This window comes from Lampetra fluviatilis, chromosome 17 (assembly GCF_964198595.1).
Source record: "Lampetra fluviatilis chromosome 17, kcLamFluv1.1, whole genome shotgun sequence".
Lineage (NCBI taxonomy): Eukaryota > Metazoa > Chordata > Hyperoartia > Petromyzontiformes > Petromyzontidae > Lampetra > Lampetra fluviatilis.
Window position 1 is genome coordinate 7,655,025 of NC_136291.1, and position 15,085 is coordinate 7,670,109.

Here is a 15,085-nt window from a genome sequence, read left to right on the forward strand (position 1 = left end):
CCATCGTTTGGTTTACCATCTACGCAGTGACATTATGGACCCGGCCTTGACCTCCACTCGTGGAGTGAGGAGGCACAGCTTGGCAGCGTTTAGCAGCATTACAATGCCGGTACTTTAGCGGTATTATCGTTGTACTTTACCAGTAAGCACGGTCAAACAACTCCCGTGACCGACACCGAGGACTGGGAATTCTTCAACAAGCGATAGATTGAGAAAGGGCTGTGTATTATAAAAAATAATGTATCAGTTATATTAAAATGGTGCTTTAGCAGAATTAACCATACGCTATTAGATATAAGCTAGGTCACACCCCCCATCTGCGATGAACGTTTATGCTCGTTCAACTGAAATTGCAGTGAATAGCCAAAAAACGCTTTTTGTGAGGCCGCATCATTACTGAGAGCGTGTCATGTTTTCTTAGCCTCTATTTGTGTGCCACCAGACCGTGTCTTTTTGCTACCCTGCGCTGGCTTTGATCGCACCCACTCATCCGGATGTAAAGCCACACAGAACTCATGAAAACACCTCGATGTCCCGGCGTAATCAAGATCAAGATGCCATCACCGCCAAAGACACTAATGCCGCCCCCCCCACACCTCATCGCCAACACTTCCTTGCCTCAGCCAGAGATCCCGCATGCAGTGACCTACACGGTCTGCCCTGCCAGTCTCACCACACCATCGGGTCTCTTCACCTTGGTCGCTGGGACTCGTAGAGACTATTTCAATGCCTTGTCTCACTTGTCCTCACCTTTTTTTTTATCCAATCATATCCTACTAGCCTTACCTGCTCTGTTCAATTCTATTCCAGACTTCTGCATTGATTATCCTGTTTCGCAACGGAATTCCAAGCATCTGGCTCAGACACCTGTTCTCAAATTCCAACTTCTTTTCTAACTGCCGAGTGAAGGTCCAACCCTCCGATCCGCACAGCAATACAGAAAGCCCTCTCGCCTCAAATACCCTTTTCTTTACACTCCAGGCTTATCTCTCTTCTCTCCCAAAGTGGTTCCCATGGCTATTAAACAAAAACCTGCCCTGCTGAAACAAAACGCCTCTTGACCTCCTTCTCACAGCCACGTGCATTTTGGACATTACTGCCCAAGCACAAATACTGACCCACCTCAAGCGTCCCTCCTCCTCCTACTGGGGACTTGCCATCCTTCGCCATTCACATGTGTCTGAGGAAAACGCGTATCCCATGACCCCAGTGTCCAGCCTGACTGCCTAAGACCAGCAGTATAGTCCCAAGCCAATAAACCTGCATCATCTGCACAAACTCCAGGTTCTGTACATTCATCTTAGCCATACCAATTCCTGGGTTTTCTACGAACATCGTACCAGTTGTTTTTTTACGTTATGGTACAAAATCATGTTTAGATGACCACATATTACAAATCACCAGTTAATGTAGAGATATAAACAGTGCAATAGCCATCTTCAGTGGTGTAAACTACTTCAGCGGTGACCAAACCTATCTCAAAATCAGCCTGAATGTAAGCAGTCTTGTCAGATCCCAGAAGCCAAGCAACGTTGAGCTTGCCAAGTGCTTGGTCAAAGAGACTTCCTGGGAATACCAGGTGTTGTAGATTTGGGCTGTAAGGTGGCCAGGAGTTGGCAAGCACACAGCAATTGATTCTTTAATCTATCTGTGCAAAGCTTCCCCCTTGGATCTCCAGTTTTGTACCACATATCAAAGACTCATCAATGTCACTGGCCAAACCCTAATGCAGAACCTTCCTGCAAAATAGCCTTGAGACTCGGTGAAGCTTTCCTGGGTAAATGAAAGACCCTTTTAAATATTAAACCACCGTGTTCAAGATTTGTTTTACTTCAAATGACAGTTCTGCAGACAGCTCGGCAATAGTGCAGTGCTGATCCTACAAGCAGAGAACGGCCATCTGGCAGGACACTCTGGAATCTGGTTAAATGATTTAAAAACGAACACCCGACTTTGGACGTTCTTGCCAAGTTTGCTCAGCTTGAGTCGAGCCATAATTTATGGATTACTTTCATCAGAATATGTTAACGACGCTGCCCGCTCCAACTCACAGACCAACACAAGTCGCTTTCTTGCAGCTGTGAGGTCAAGGAACATCTTCCGCACCGATGAAATACATCCAACTTCCATTTCTAAACCTACCCTGCTTTTGCGAACGCTAAGAACAAGCAAGCAAGCGAGAAAAATGAATGCGCGACCAATGCACACCTCAAAACCAATGCAAACACCCCCCCCCCTCCTCAAGCATTAAGACATCACTTTCCACCGCAGGAGATGGCTGCTCTCACCTGTGAGGGCAACCTGTCCTCCGCAACACGAAGGCACCGCCCTCTTCTGCACAGATGCACAACACAAGCAGGAGGAGAGCATCTCTGCGGAGACATTGTCCCCGAGTCTGCTGGAATGTCTCGGCGCTGGCAAGCCCCAGAGCGTCTCCGACGCTCGAGGGGGAGGCAGGGGCTGTTCCACCTATCCATCCCTTCTCCCCCCAAGTGCCCTCCTCCTCCTTCCCTGTGAAGACCCCAAGGGATGCTATTTGCACGCCGAATCCACCATGAAAGTGATACAAGCTGTCCCGCGCACCACAGACCCGTAGCAACGCAGCTACCAGCGCGCTAGCCTTGCCCCTGTTTGTTATTGTCTGGGTGTTAGACTGTGGCAACTAGAAACGTGAGACATTGCCCAAGTGGTTAAATTGTATTTTTTTTGTATGAATTCGGGATGGTTTGATTTTGGTAGCACGCTGTGCTATGCACTGGGTGGCCTGAGTTTGATTCCCGGCCATAGACAACATGAACGGTGAGAGACATCTGAAACGGTACTGACAAACCACTTCACCAAACGACACTGGCCAGCGTGGTGAAGTATGGTCAAACAACCCCCATGATTGACATGGCAAGGCGAGGGCTTCGTCCAGCCGTGAATTTGAAAGGGCTGCAAAATGATTATTACTATTTGATGGTAATTGTTAGCTGTACGTGATTATGTGACAGGAGCGATACAGGTGGTTTATGTATCCAGTTGAGACTTGTTTGTGGGAGGAAACTGGAGCACCTGGATGAAATCCACGAGTAGTAGAGATCCGCATCTAAAACAGCACGCGCTGTTGTAAACACGACACAATCAGCAGCCTAAACTACATAATGCCTTAATTGCAAACGAGCCCACAAATGTATTTTTTCTGAAGAAACAACAACAACAACAACGTCAACGAGCGTAATATTTTTCTCTGTTTGAAATATATATATGTGTTCCGGCATGGACCTGCTCTCGTCAAATGAACACTTAATTCTGGCTGTGGTTTCTAAATTCCAATTACGGACCTCCTGCGAATAAGGCACCGAAATGAAAGCGCATTCTGTCACTCCTGTGCAAATGAATATCACCAAGCCACCAGAGCTATTTGGCCACGGTCACAATCACACGAGAATATTCCAACGCAATAAAGATCACAGCACAAGGTGAATAAGAAGAAGCTGCGGGGGTTTGCGGTGTCTCGCACGATCGTTAGTTGAGCCTATTGTGCAACTCCTGGTGGCAAACTAGATAACAAAAATGTTATCTTGCCAGCAAAATTGGACAGGAAAATACGGGGGCATTTATTCGGTTGTCAACTTCCCTTTTGCTCGTCCTGTATGCCGCAATAGGTTTACAACGTCTATATTTCACCCAGATTTACTACTTCAGCCTAGGAGTTTATGTTCTCTGGAAACTAGGTGTAGGTAGATTTATAGTTTGCACATTTCATTCAAGCAACTGATAGCAGATGGGCTCTAAGTGTACTTTTCCACATTGGCCAGTTGGGTTAAATGTGAACAAATGCATAGTTTATCAATCTACAGGGAAACATGATATTAGTACAAAGTATATCAGAGGCTAGCAGCTTTCCAATGAGACAAACACGCCTCTCTATAAGAGATAGTATATCATCATCAGCCATGATCAATCCACTGTCTCACGGTCTTGCTGTGCAGCAATCCATCTGGCATCTGCACGAGGCAATTTCACCGCTCCATCTCCCTGTTGGGTGTTCTCGCTCTCAGAAACGTTCCAATTTCACTGCTCCGTCTCCCTGTTGGCCGTTTTATCTCTGAGAAACGTTCCGATTTCACCGCTCTGTCTCCCCGTTAGATGTTATCTCTCTCAGAAACGTTACAATTTCACTGCTCCGTCTCCCTGTTGTCCGTTCTCTCTCTGAGAAAGGTTCCGATTTCACCACTCCGTCTCCCTGTTGGGTGTTCTCTCTCTCAGAAACGTTCCAATTTCACTGCTCCGTCTCCCTGTTGGCCGATTCTATCTCTGAGAAACGTTCCAATTTCCCCACTCCGTCTCCCTATTGGGTGTTCTCTCTCTCAGAAACGTTCCGATTTCACCGCCCCGTCTCCCTGTTGGCCGTTCTCTCTTTCTCTCATTCCGTCCTGGTGGCCGTCACTGTTAGTGTTGACCACAGCCATCATCCCTTCGAGGACGTGTCCTACCCAAGCCCACTTACGTTTCTGAACAGTCAATACGATGTCTCTAACGTGCATGTGTTCTCTAATCCACGTGTTCCTGTGTCCATTGTAATTCAAAGCTTGCACGTCTCCATACTTATTTGAACAGTTTTAAGCTTTTTTTCAAATAAAACACCGAATAAAAATGTGATTCTGAATGCACAGTGTGACTTGCTTTTCTGAAAGCACTCCAAACCTGCTCTCATCTGTCCCTATAATTCATCACGTCGATGCCGGTCACACCAATGAGCACAGGTGACTCCACATTTGCTTGCTCGGCCATTTGAATGTCCTCACAGCACACCTGCCAACCTGGCTCCGCTTTGACAGAGGGGTAATGTGCCACTCTCTGAGCTTCAAGGGGGCACTCTGGGGCTGTCAGGATATGCACAGCTGCAAACACAATTACTGTACCGTTACCTCTTGCGTGCCTCCCCCATTTAGTCCCCGTCTGCCCATTCAGTGAGGCAGATCACATCCACACCATTGGAACCTCATTTGCCAGTGAAAAAATATGATAATTGGTTTTTTACACTTCTATCTGGCAACAAAACTGACACTTTTTTTTTACAAGGAGTCATGTTTGCATAGACCACAATACCTGCAGCCATAATGTAAACAAAAAACATAACTCTGATAATATATGCTCTGTCCTTGAAGTTGATTGGTCCACACCTGAGACAGCTTTCCTTAGAGCCTAGTCTCACATGGGTTGGACCAGATGACGCCAAAAGGCGCACAACTCAAAGACAATGCACCATCAGAGTATGAGAGCTCGGAGTAAGCATTTACACCATTGGAACCTCATTTGCCAGTAAAAAAATATGATAATTGTTTTTTTACCCTTCTATCTGGCAACAAAACTGACACCATTGTTTTGTTGCCAGATAGAAGGGTTAAAAAAAACAATTATCGCAGATCACATCGTCAGCTGCGCGAAACAGAACGATCGTTCGAGGCGCCAAGCTGAGTTGTGTCTTTTCTTAAAACAGTGACCAGATGGTTGATTCACAAAAGGGACTCCTGGGATTTTATTTCAGCTGGGTTTACACGGAAAAGATGTCAACATCTGGATTGTCACCCGTGCCAGGGGTAAAGCTGTAGCACGGTGGTTTGTTCGCTGCACCCTAAAGCCGGTGACCCAAGTTGGATATCCGGCTAAGGCTAAGCATCAGTGGTGTGGGAAAGCAGAACCACTCCTGCCCTCCCTGGTCTTCACCGACCTGCATTGACCATCGTGGTGAAGTATGGTCAAACAAAAAAACATGATCGACACTGTGTGGGAAGGCCTTCATACAATTTGTGTATGTTACAAATTGTTGTATTATTATTCATAGATTAAAAATGCCTGCATTCTAGTTATTTATTTACCAATTTAGAGAATGTATCAGCGATTTGCCATGTCATGAGACCATATCGAAACTGTCCAGCTATTACGCCACACCGGCGCGATGCTAACTACCTCGCCTGGTATACAGAAGATTGTGGGTTCGATCCCGACCCTGTATATTTGGAGTTTGCGTGTTCTCCCCGTGGTCGCGTGGAGTTTTTTGTCCGCGTCCTTCAGTTTTCCCCTCCACATTTAGAAACATGCGTTGAGAGTATTTGGCTGCTAACATGTTCCACGCGATAAGCCACTTCGTTGAGCTATCATTTGTGATATAGCTCAGTGGGCCTTACCTGGTAAAAATAGTTTTGAGTTTAATAGTGGCCACATATCAACAGGAACATAGTATAATTGAATAACTAATTTAATAATTCACTACAATTTTTCTTTGGCGTGGCGACTTAAAAAACAAAATGCTTACGTTTCGATTTAAAGCTTTCGTGACTGCAGGGATTCATCTTCTTGGTTCTTATATACGCTCCAAGCCTGGTGGTGTTTCATTCAGACGCTGTATTCCCGACAGACCTATTCTTCACATGAGGACGGCTGCTTGCGTTGTGGCCGAAACGTCGTGAGAATTATTTAATTATGTTTCATTTTTATTATTTTATTATTTCCCTTCTACGTGACTTTACCGAAAGAACCAAGAAGAAAAATACTTACGGTCAACTTCACGGTAACGGCGTTACGGAATGGGGATCGGGAACCTGATAATCACAACTGAGAATAATTTGCACTTTTTTTTGTAGTTTCCAATTGTTCTCGCACAGCAGCTCTGCGTGATACACAATGGAGCCCCACGTCATCTCCATGTCCACCATGCCCGTGTCGAACTTGTCATTTCTAGTCTAGATTTGAAGCTTTCGTGACTGCAAGGATTCACACTCTTAGTTCTTTCGGTAAAGTCACGTAGGTAAAAAATGAAATTAAAATTAATAAAAATAAAACAATAAAATCACGACGTTTCGGAGGCAACACAAGTCTCCGTCATCAGGTGGGACCGTCACAGCCAGATTTGCTGCATCAAGTGAGGGAGGGATTCAAGATGCAAGCTCTTAAGTACCAGTTAAGGGGGGGAGGAGAGGGGGGGAGGGGCTTATCAGAATGTGGTAGCTAATGAATGGAACGTATCGGGAGGGGGGGCGGGGCTAAAAGAGGGACGGGGTACTCGTGGTCGTGGACTTGTTTGTGCGCATTTCCATTACCACGGTGTTGCCCATAATCTCGAAACCCAAGCCTGGTATTTGGGTCGAGCGCACAGTATTGTGTATCTTGCAAGCATATGTAAATGCACATACAGTGGTGTATGTAGCAGCAGAAGTCTTATGTATGAAACTGTCACTGAACACAATCACTCTCTATTCACTGAAGGCACGTGAACATACTTTGGCCACATCTGCCAGGGTGCTCGCGAGGAATTCTGGGCTGCAAGTGTAAATCGCCGGTTCAGTTTCGGCCAACATTTCAGCTCGACTCATGCATTTCCTGCATCAACGATTCATGGACGTTCGCAAACGCATAAATCTGATTAACGTACGTGACAATAAAAGCAGAATAAATTCTAACAGTTTCCCTGGCAGAGCGTGCGTGAAAGGCCAGCAGCTGAATAAATGAGCATGACGTATCTTTTGAAAAAAAAAATCTCACCTTGGTGTACACTCTCATCCTGATCTCTCAGCAGCGACGTTTCCACACAGAGCACCATCCCGTTCACTCTTCTCGGTGACTCCGTGCACGCGGGCTGGCTCGGAGGTTTCTTATCCAGCTCCAGAGCTTTACTCTCTCCCACGACAACAGAGTCGCAACTTCCTGCGTTGTCCGTGGCCTGCGTCGAAGTGGGCCCCTCGGCATCCAGAGGTTCTGCTCTCACCGCTTTGAGTTCACTCGCGTCCGAGGCACATTCATCGCGAACCAACAGCTCGGCTTCACGTTCTGCCATCGCCTCTAACCCATCCTCTTCATCTTTCCACAGCCCATTTATTGTGTCCGCTTCGTCTTGTTCCGATGTTCCACGGGCTTCCTTGATGTTATCTGGACCCGGACTACCGATTTTAGGCATTGTGGCTTCATCGCCGTGCTCAACAGGCAGCTCTTTCACCAAGGTTATTTCTTCGGGGGCACCTGGGAAAAACGTTTCGCTTAAATGGCAGCTGTCGGCACCAGGAGATGCGGCCGCGGTTTTGTGCTCCAGAACCTGAACAGAGGTGGAGTCCAGCTCACTTGGGCATTCGGTTTGTAAACAATCTTCGACAGAGTTCCGTTCTGTTTGTTCCTGCTCGTCATCAAAATCATCATCATCCGAGAGCCCAAAGTGCGTCTCAGTCACGGGATCCCGTCTGGCGATCGGCGTGCAGGGAGCCAGGCTGTCACTCGGCAGCTCTACCACGGGAGCAACTTGGAGGTCGTCCTCAACATCCTTCGCCTCCTCTGCCTCACCTACGGACGAATCGTCAGACGCCGAGCTGATGTCCATCGGGTTCTGCAGGGCCTCGATGTAGGACTTTCGGTAGAACCTGCGTCTCTCGAACAGCGCCGAGTCCCGCTTCCACTCGCAGTTGCGTTTGGGCGGCTCCTCCCGGAACACGACGAGCCTGCCGCCGGCCCGGCCGCCTCCGTTCTCGGCGTTTTTGCCCGCGGCGCCGCAGTGGCGAGTCAGCGAGCTCCTGCCGTGAGCGTCCACGCGCGGCGGGCCTCGCCAGGCGCTCGTCCTGTTGTAGATTTCTACCAGCTCGACGTAGTCGCCTTCCGGGTCTTCGAAAGCACCCGCGGAGGCGTCGTTGTTTTTGAGCGCGGCGTCTGCACACGGAATGTTCGCGCCGCTTCCCTGGGCAGGCATCCGGAAGCACGACGCGTCGCCGGGCCTTTGCGGCGGATCACTCGGGTCGTGGTTGATGGATGCGGTAGGAGACCCGTTATTAGGGCTATGCGCCACAGAAAGTTCTCTGCACTTCATGAAGTGAATCTCCGGCTTTTCAAATTCACAATGGGCATCATTACTCAGGGCAGTATCCTCTGGAGTGAATCCATTTGGCACCACACTGCAGGTTTCTGAGCCGCTCAAAAGAGGGCTTTCAGAGCCTTCCTTTACTGAAGAGGAATCGCTTTTCATTGTACAAGCAGCAATGCTTGCGGTCGCCGAGCTTTTACTACAGTCGCTGGCAGAACTGGCCAACGACTCCGATTTGTAATTCACCCTGCACTCAATTCCAGAATCCCTGCAATCAGTGCCAACGCTCTTCAGAGAATCCACTTTGAAGTTTGTCCTGGGGCTCACGACAGAATTCTGGTTGCAATCGGGATCGCAGTCGTCGCACTCCATCGTGAACGTTCTGCTCAGCTCAGAGCAGGAGTTTCGTCTGCAATCGATTCCCGAATCTCTGCATTCCGACCTCAAATTCAGGCGCAGCTTCGTGGGCAGCGTCGAGTCGGCGAGCTGCCGCCCGTCGCAGCCGGCGAGGACGTCGGCAGCCCAAAGCAGCGGGCCACCGGCCGGGGGCGGCGCGTACTTGACGCAGTCGACGAACTGCGGCTGCGCCACCTTCGGCCAGGCGAGACGGACGGGGCCGCCCTCGCTCGCCAGCACGCAGTTCTCTAGCGGCGTGCCGACGCGCCGCTCGTTCAGGCTAGCCAGCCACCCGTCACTGAAGACGCGCGCGTAATCCTCTTGGGGCACGGCGATCTCCTGCACGCAGCGGCGGTCCCACTCGTCCAGGCAGCGGACGACGATCCTCGGAGAGGGCTGCTGCTGCTGCTGCCGCTGTTGCGTCGGCAGAGGCTTGGCGCGCACGGGCGTCGCCGGGATCGCCGACTGACCGGCTCGCCCGACTGCCTTGCTCGCGGGGGTGAGCAGCAGGTAGAAGTCGCGGGGTTTGAGCAGCCGCGGGTCGAGTGGAGCCAGCTGCAGGATTATCTTCTCGCCCATGCACAGCGGCCAGCCTTCGTGGCGGAACAAGCGGCCGGGGAAACATGACTGCGTGGAGAAGAAACAGGAGACGCACGTTTAAAACGAGGGCACGCCAATTGCATGGCAACAACTGCCAACCGTGTTAGAGCAGTCATACTCTTTTGATCGCTTTAAACGTCAACCGCGGGGTAACCGTTTTCATTTGAAATCGCTATGTAAGAAATAATAGCTTTGAGTACGTCAAAGCGACGTTGCATCATTAACAATGTCAAGCATTTTACTTTGAAATGTAACCTAAATGTCGCCGACTGATATTAGGAGTTAAATGAATAAACTACGTCAAAACATTCCTTCCAGAAGAAAAAAGTTCCTAAAACATATAAAACTTAACAACACTTGATCAAATTAATGCTGTGAAACTACAAATGACAAACACAATCACGCTCACTGACATTTACAAGCTGTGGTTGGTGGCACGTGTCTCCAAAGCAGCGCTCTGGAGGCAGGGATTATGGAAGAACCTCAGTCATCATCTTTACAGCGGATACTGTACTCACGTCATGAGAAACATGGCAGTACACCAAGTTGGTTTGGTGCCCTATCTGGGAAGGACTTTTGAGTGCTTACCTCCTTGTATATGTTTCTGGGTGCTTTGGTTTCCTCCCAAATACAACAAAAAAAACTGACTAGAGAAAAAAAATTGAGCAAAAAATGTCGGGATTACATTGGCACTGGTTCACAAGGGCAAAACAAAACATAACGTGGCGCATTATTTTACGAATTTTCTCTCAAAGGAATTTAAACAACTCAAACATGACCTTCGTTCAAATAATAAAAGTGTCCTTTAATCATCGAGAAAAGCCTCAGCAAATTCGCTAGATTATTTTTTAAGCGGGTCCAGCTTAAGAACATGTTTGGGCAACTCAACTTGTGAGCGTCCCCCACTCAGAATCTAGAAACTGCGCCAACGAATGATTATTATAACGTACACGTTCTGACACACAAATCTCATCATTGGGTAATTCCATAAAAAACGGTGGGCTGGTGGATAAAAATCCTGCAATTGGACACTGAGGGTGCAAAGCAACAGGACACATCATGGCAAAGAAGAATATCTCACCATACTTGAAGAGGGTACAAGAGTATGTAACCTACAAAACCCCCGAGACTCGTAAGGTGTAATGTTCTTGGTAGGAGAGTACATTTTCCCAGACATCTACCTCTAAAGTGAACAATCCAGGGAAGGGAAACAAAAACCCACCAAACAGGCGGCAAATCCTAACAGTCTCACAAAAACTCAACAGATTCATCTCGATACCAAAATATTAAATCTCCATATATATATAAAAGGCAAAATTGTGACTATGTGTGTCTGTTCAAAATGTTTAGCGTACTTCCCGACATGCAACAAACTAGAAATTTGCCATATGGGTACTTTCCAGACTGTACACCATGCAAAAATTATAAAAATACCCTTTTTTGGGGGGGGGAGCTCAATAATACATATATTTTTTGCACGGCAAGTGAGCTGTGACGTCAAATTTGTCACGTGACCCGCGCATGTGGAAGCGTAACGCATTGTAGTGTAGCGGGTAGCGCGCTGCGCTACGAACCCGGCGACCAGAGTTCGATTCCCGCTCACGGCCACCACCGGTGACGATTATTTGAACCACTCCTGGGCCTCCCCTAGGTCGACTCAGCCTCAAACGAGTAACTGGTGTGGTGTGTGAACATCGCCACTGGGGAGACAAAGGCGGCCGGGCGTGGTGAATCCAAGCCCCGGGCGAAGCCGGGTAGTACAGCTAGTTATATATATACGAAGTGATGTTTCAGGCAATGACCCCTTCTTCACCGAAGAGAGATTGTGCGTCTGCGCAAGTGAATCACCGAAACCAACGTCGGCACTTCGCCCCCCACTCCCCCCGCTTGCCGAACAGACTCGCGAGCTTCCTCCTCGTTGAGGATCGGAGAAGAGAAGCTCTGATGTGTTCTCCCTTTGAACCCTTTCCCATAAAAAGCCTCGACTCTTCAAAGCAAATAACAAACCCTCATGATCATGGAAAAAAAAAAGATCCCGTGATATAGCTGCGGCAACCCGAGCTATAAATGTTCCGATACGTGCACCGTCTTTGTACTATATTCTTGGTTCTTTCGGTAAAGTCATGTAGAAGGGAAATAATAAAATAATAAAAATAAAACATAATAAAATACTGTACTGTTCGCCTTTTGCCATTCTCTGGTCTGCCGCTGGTGAGGCTAGTTCATGAAGAAGGCCGTCTCTGGTGGAGGCCAAATAGTTTCAAGGACAATGCATCACATTACATCAGAGCGTGTTTGTTTGCATGTTCACCACAAGTACCCTGTGTGGTTAATGAAGACTTAATTCCTTGCAAAAGTTTCGATTTAAAGCTTTCGTGACTGCAGGGATTCATCTTCTTCCTTGCAAAAGGTTTATATTTGGTGTTCGAGCATCTTAACACCCGTTTTGTTGCCAGAAAGGATAAAACCTATTCTTATTTATCACAACCCTCTTGCTTTTTCCGTGTCACCCAAAAGGAAAAATGGATCAGCAGTGGAACGGGGGGGGGGGGCAGTGGGGGGGGCGGTGGGGGGGGTTGAGTGTCCGTGTCGTCGTGACTCACGCAGGAGTCCTGCTGCACCGTCTGCAGGAGGTGCTTGCCCGGCACGAGGAACTCGAGCAAGTAGCGCAGGCCATCGCCCTGGTAGGCCTCCTCCACAAGCGAGAACACCTGCTCCAGAACGGTGGCAGCCGTGGCCTCAAACGGCGGGTAAAGGGCCGACAGCGTGGCCTGGATACAGCGGTCCAGCGAGGTCGAGTCCTAAACGGCGAGAAGCGGGGCGACAAAATCAGGCAACGAAGCAGCCCTCCAACACAACTCACGTGGACTAGGTGGGGTGTAGATTTGAAGCTTTCGTGACTGCAAGGATTCATATTCTTGCATTAACATGCAGTTGCACATCCGCGCCTAGTTTTCACAACAAAGGCTCATTCCTAACAGCGTGCTTCAGCCGCACCGAACCTCACAGAAATAATATTCAGGGGCCTATCTTGGCAACTCCCACAAGGACTGTTTTCTTGAAATTTCTCTCACTTGATACAGCTATCGTGCTGTGATGGTTCCACCTGAAGACGGAAGCTTGTGTTGCCTCCGAAACGTCGTGATTTTTCTTTTATTTTACTTTTATTAATTTTAATTTTAATTTTTCACCTACGTGACTTTACCGAAAAAACCTAAGAATATAGGTGGGGTGTGCTCTGCTTGAGCGGAGAGGCACGTCAAATAGAACTGCTTTTTGTGTTCAGTTTGCTGTCCCTTCCCCAGCACCTCCGATTAGCACGGTTGGCTACATACGGTGCGAAAGAAGTTCAACGTAATTAAATACAAATAGCGACGGCACTTTTGGCACGTTGTTTAAACGAGATGTTTCACTGGAAGGGTAGAGAGGCATTTATAATGAAAGGGCCCATGACACATCTGAGGAATAAAAAACTGGGACATATCTCGGTGAGAAGAATATCTCAGAACAGCAGAAGTGGGGGGGGAACTGCATGTTAATGCGTTGTCTTGAGTGGTGCTATTATTGCACAACTGAAAAAAAAATGAGGGCTTCCAATGTCCCAGGAAGACTGACAGAGTTCCCAGAAGCTAACTCAAAAGGACGACGGATCCTGAGAAAACCTAGGACAGGTGGAAACCGTACCCCGGGGCCTGCATGTGACTGAGCCTGACCTGATGGACAGTTGCACAAGTTGGGTATAATTCCATTGTTGGTACAACTTGGGATTAACCCAATTGTTGATGGAAAGGAAATTCTTAAAACTTGGTTTGAAAAAATATATACAAAATCACGCATTTTTCGCCCATTTAGCCATTTTCTGCCCCAAAAAAATCTGAAAAACAGCCAATCGATTCAGCACTTGCAGAAAAAGTTATCGTGTGGACAATATAATTGAGAGCCCATATACAATTATGTATTTCAACACTGTGTCTTGAGCAAACTCGTAGGAATGGGATCCATTAATAGATACTGCATACATCACATTCTATCTTGCTCTCAACTGCCAGCTGCATCTTGTGAAAAGCAATGGCTCAATATCTTACATTGAGTATTCGTGTTCAGCTTTATTAAGTGCATTGAGATTTGTAGGTCGACGTTTAGTGGGGGCTTTAAAATAAAGCCTCGTTTTCTCGATGCTGTATGTGTAATTTCTCCTTATTTTCTTGGGGGGGGGGGGTTATCTATTAACGCATCGCACCGTACATTTACATTTATACACAGTAAGATTATGGAACAATAAGCATTGCGGGTTGTGTGGGTTTACGTGGAATCGTTTAGCAAAGCACACGGCTTTTATTCATGCGAGTCCCATACGTCTATGTTTACTTTACAGCAAAACATCAAGCTAGACGGCCATTAACTCACAATTTTGGGCACGTTTCCAATGCACTTATACATAGGAGTGAAGTGCATAAACTGGGTGCATGCCCAACAAAGTATCTTTCAAGGTTTGTCGAACAATACAACCACTGGGTAAAAAAGGGTGACTTTATCTCGGGGCACCCACATCCTTCGATTGAAAGTCGTTGCTGATGGTGTCACCTCACAACAAACGCAAAGTGCGGCTTAACTGCGGGACACAATAACAAAATCCGGCATTGGCTGTCTATTTTACACATTTCAGGGGAATGCTTTGGCGTGCGTAGCAATTCACCGGGGCTTGTTTTGTGTCTCACACATTTTATCTGCAAATCTGGTTTCCTGAGTGAGGCAGGCAAAGAGTAAAAAAAACATAACTTTAGTTTTTTTTGCTTAAACAAAGGAACATAAGTCGCAAAGAACATTGCAGACAGAAAGAGACCAGCCAGAGTCCAGCGACCAAAGGGAATTTAGCTAACTCAGTGCAGTTTCCACCACATACACCATTCCTACCTGTCCCTGCACGTCTCACATATATGAGCGCACACTCTACGCTGGCACATCCGATGTTTTGAAAAACATTATCGATTTATAACAAGCCGTGTTTTAAATTCGGAATCGTAATTTGACATCGGAGTGGAGTTGGTGGCACGGTGGTTGTGCGCGCCGCGCTACGTAAACCTTGCCATCGGAGTTTCTGCGCTGGTTATATTTTCAGTTCTCAGCAAACGACTGCCGATGGCGAGCGATATCTGAACGCGGAGCTGCGACGCTGTAAAATATGGTCAAACAGCCCCTGAATGACTGGTACGGCATGGAGAGGCCTTCATTCCGCAGTGGATTGACAAAGTGCTGATCATT

General features: G+C 47.6%; 1 protein-coding gene across 1 annotated transcript in view; it reads right to left on the reverse strand.

Moving 5' to 3' along the window:
* The window catches only part of LOC144936899 (pleckstrin homology domain-containing family G member 4B-like), a 105,336-nt gene that overhangs the window by 62,189 nt on the left and 28,062 nt on the right, over nucleotides 1-15,085 (reverse strand). Inside the window, 2 exon segments of the mRNA XM_078864108.1 lie at nucleotides 7,528-9,850; nucleotides 12,427-12,624. Of these exon segments, the coding sequence (XP_078720234.1) occupies nucleotides 7,528-9,850; nucleotides 12,427-12,624 (2,521 nt within the window).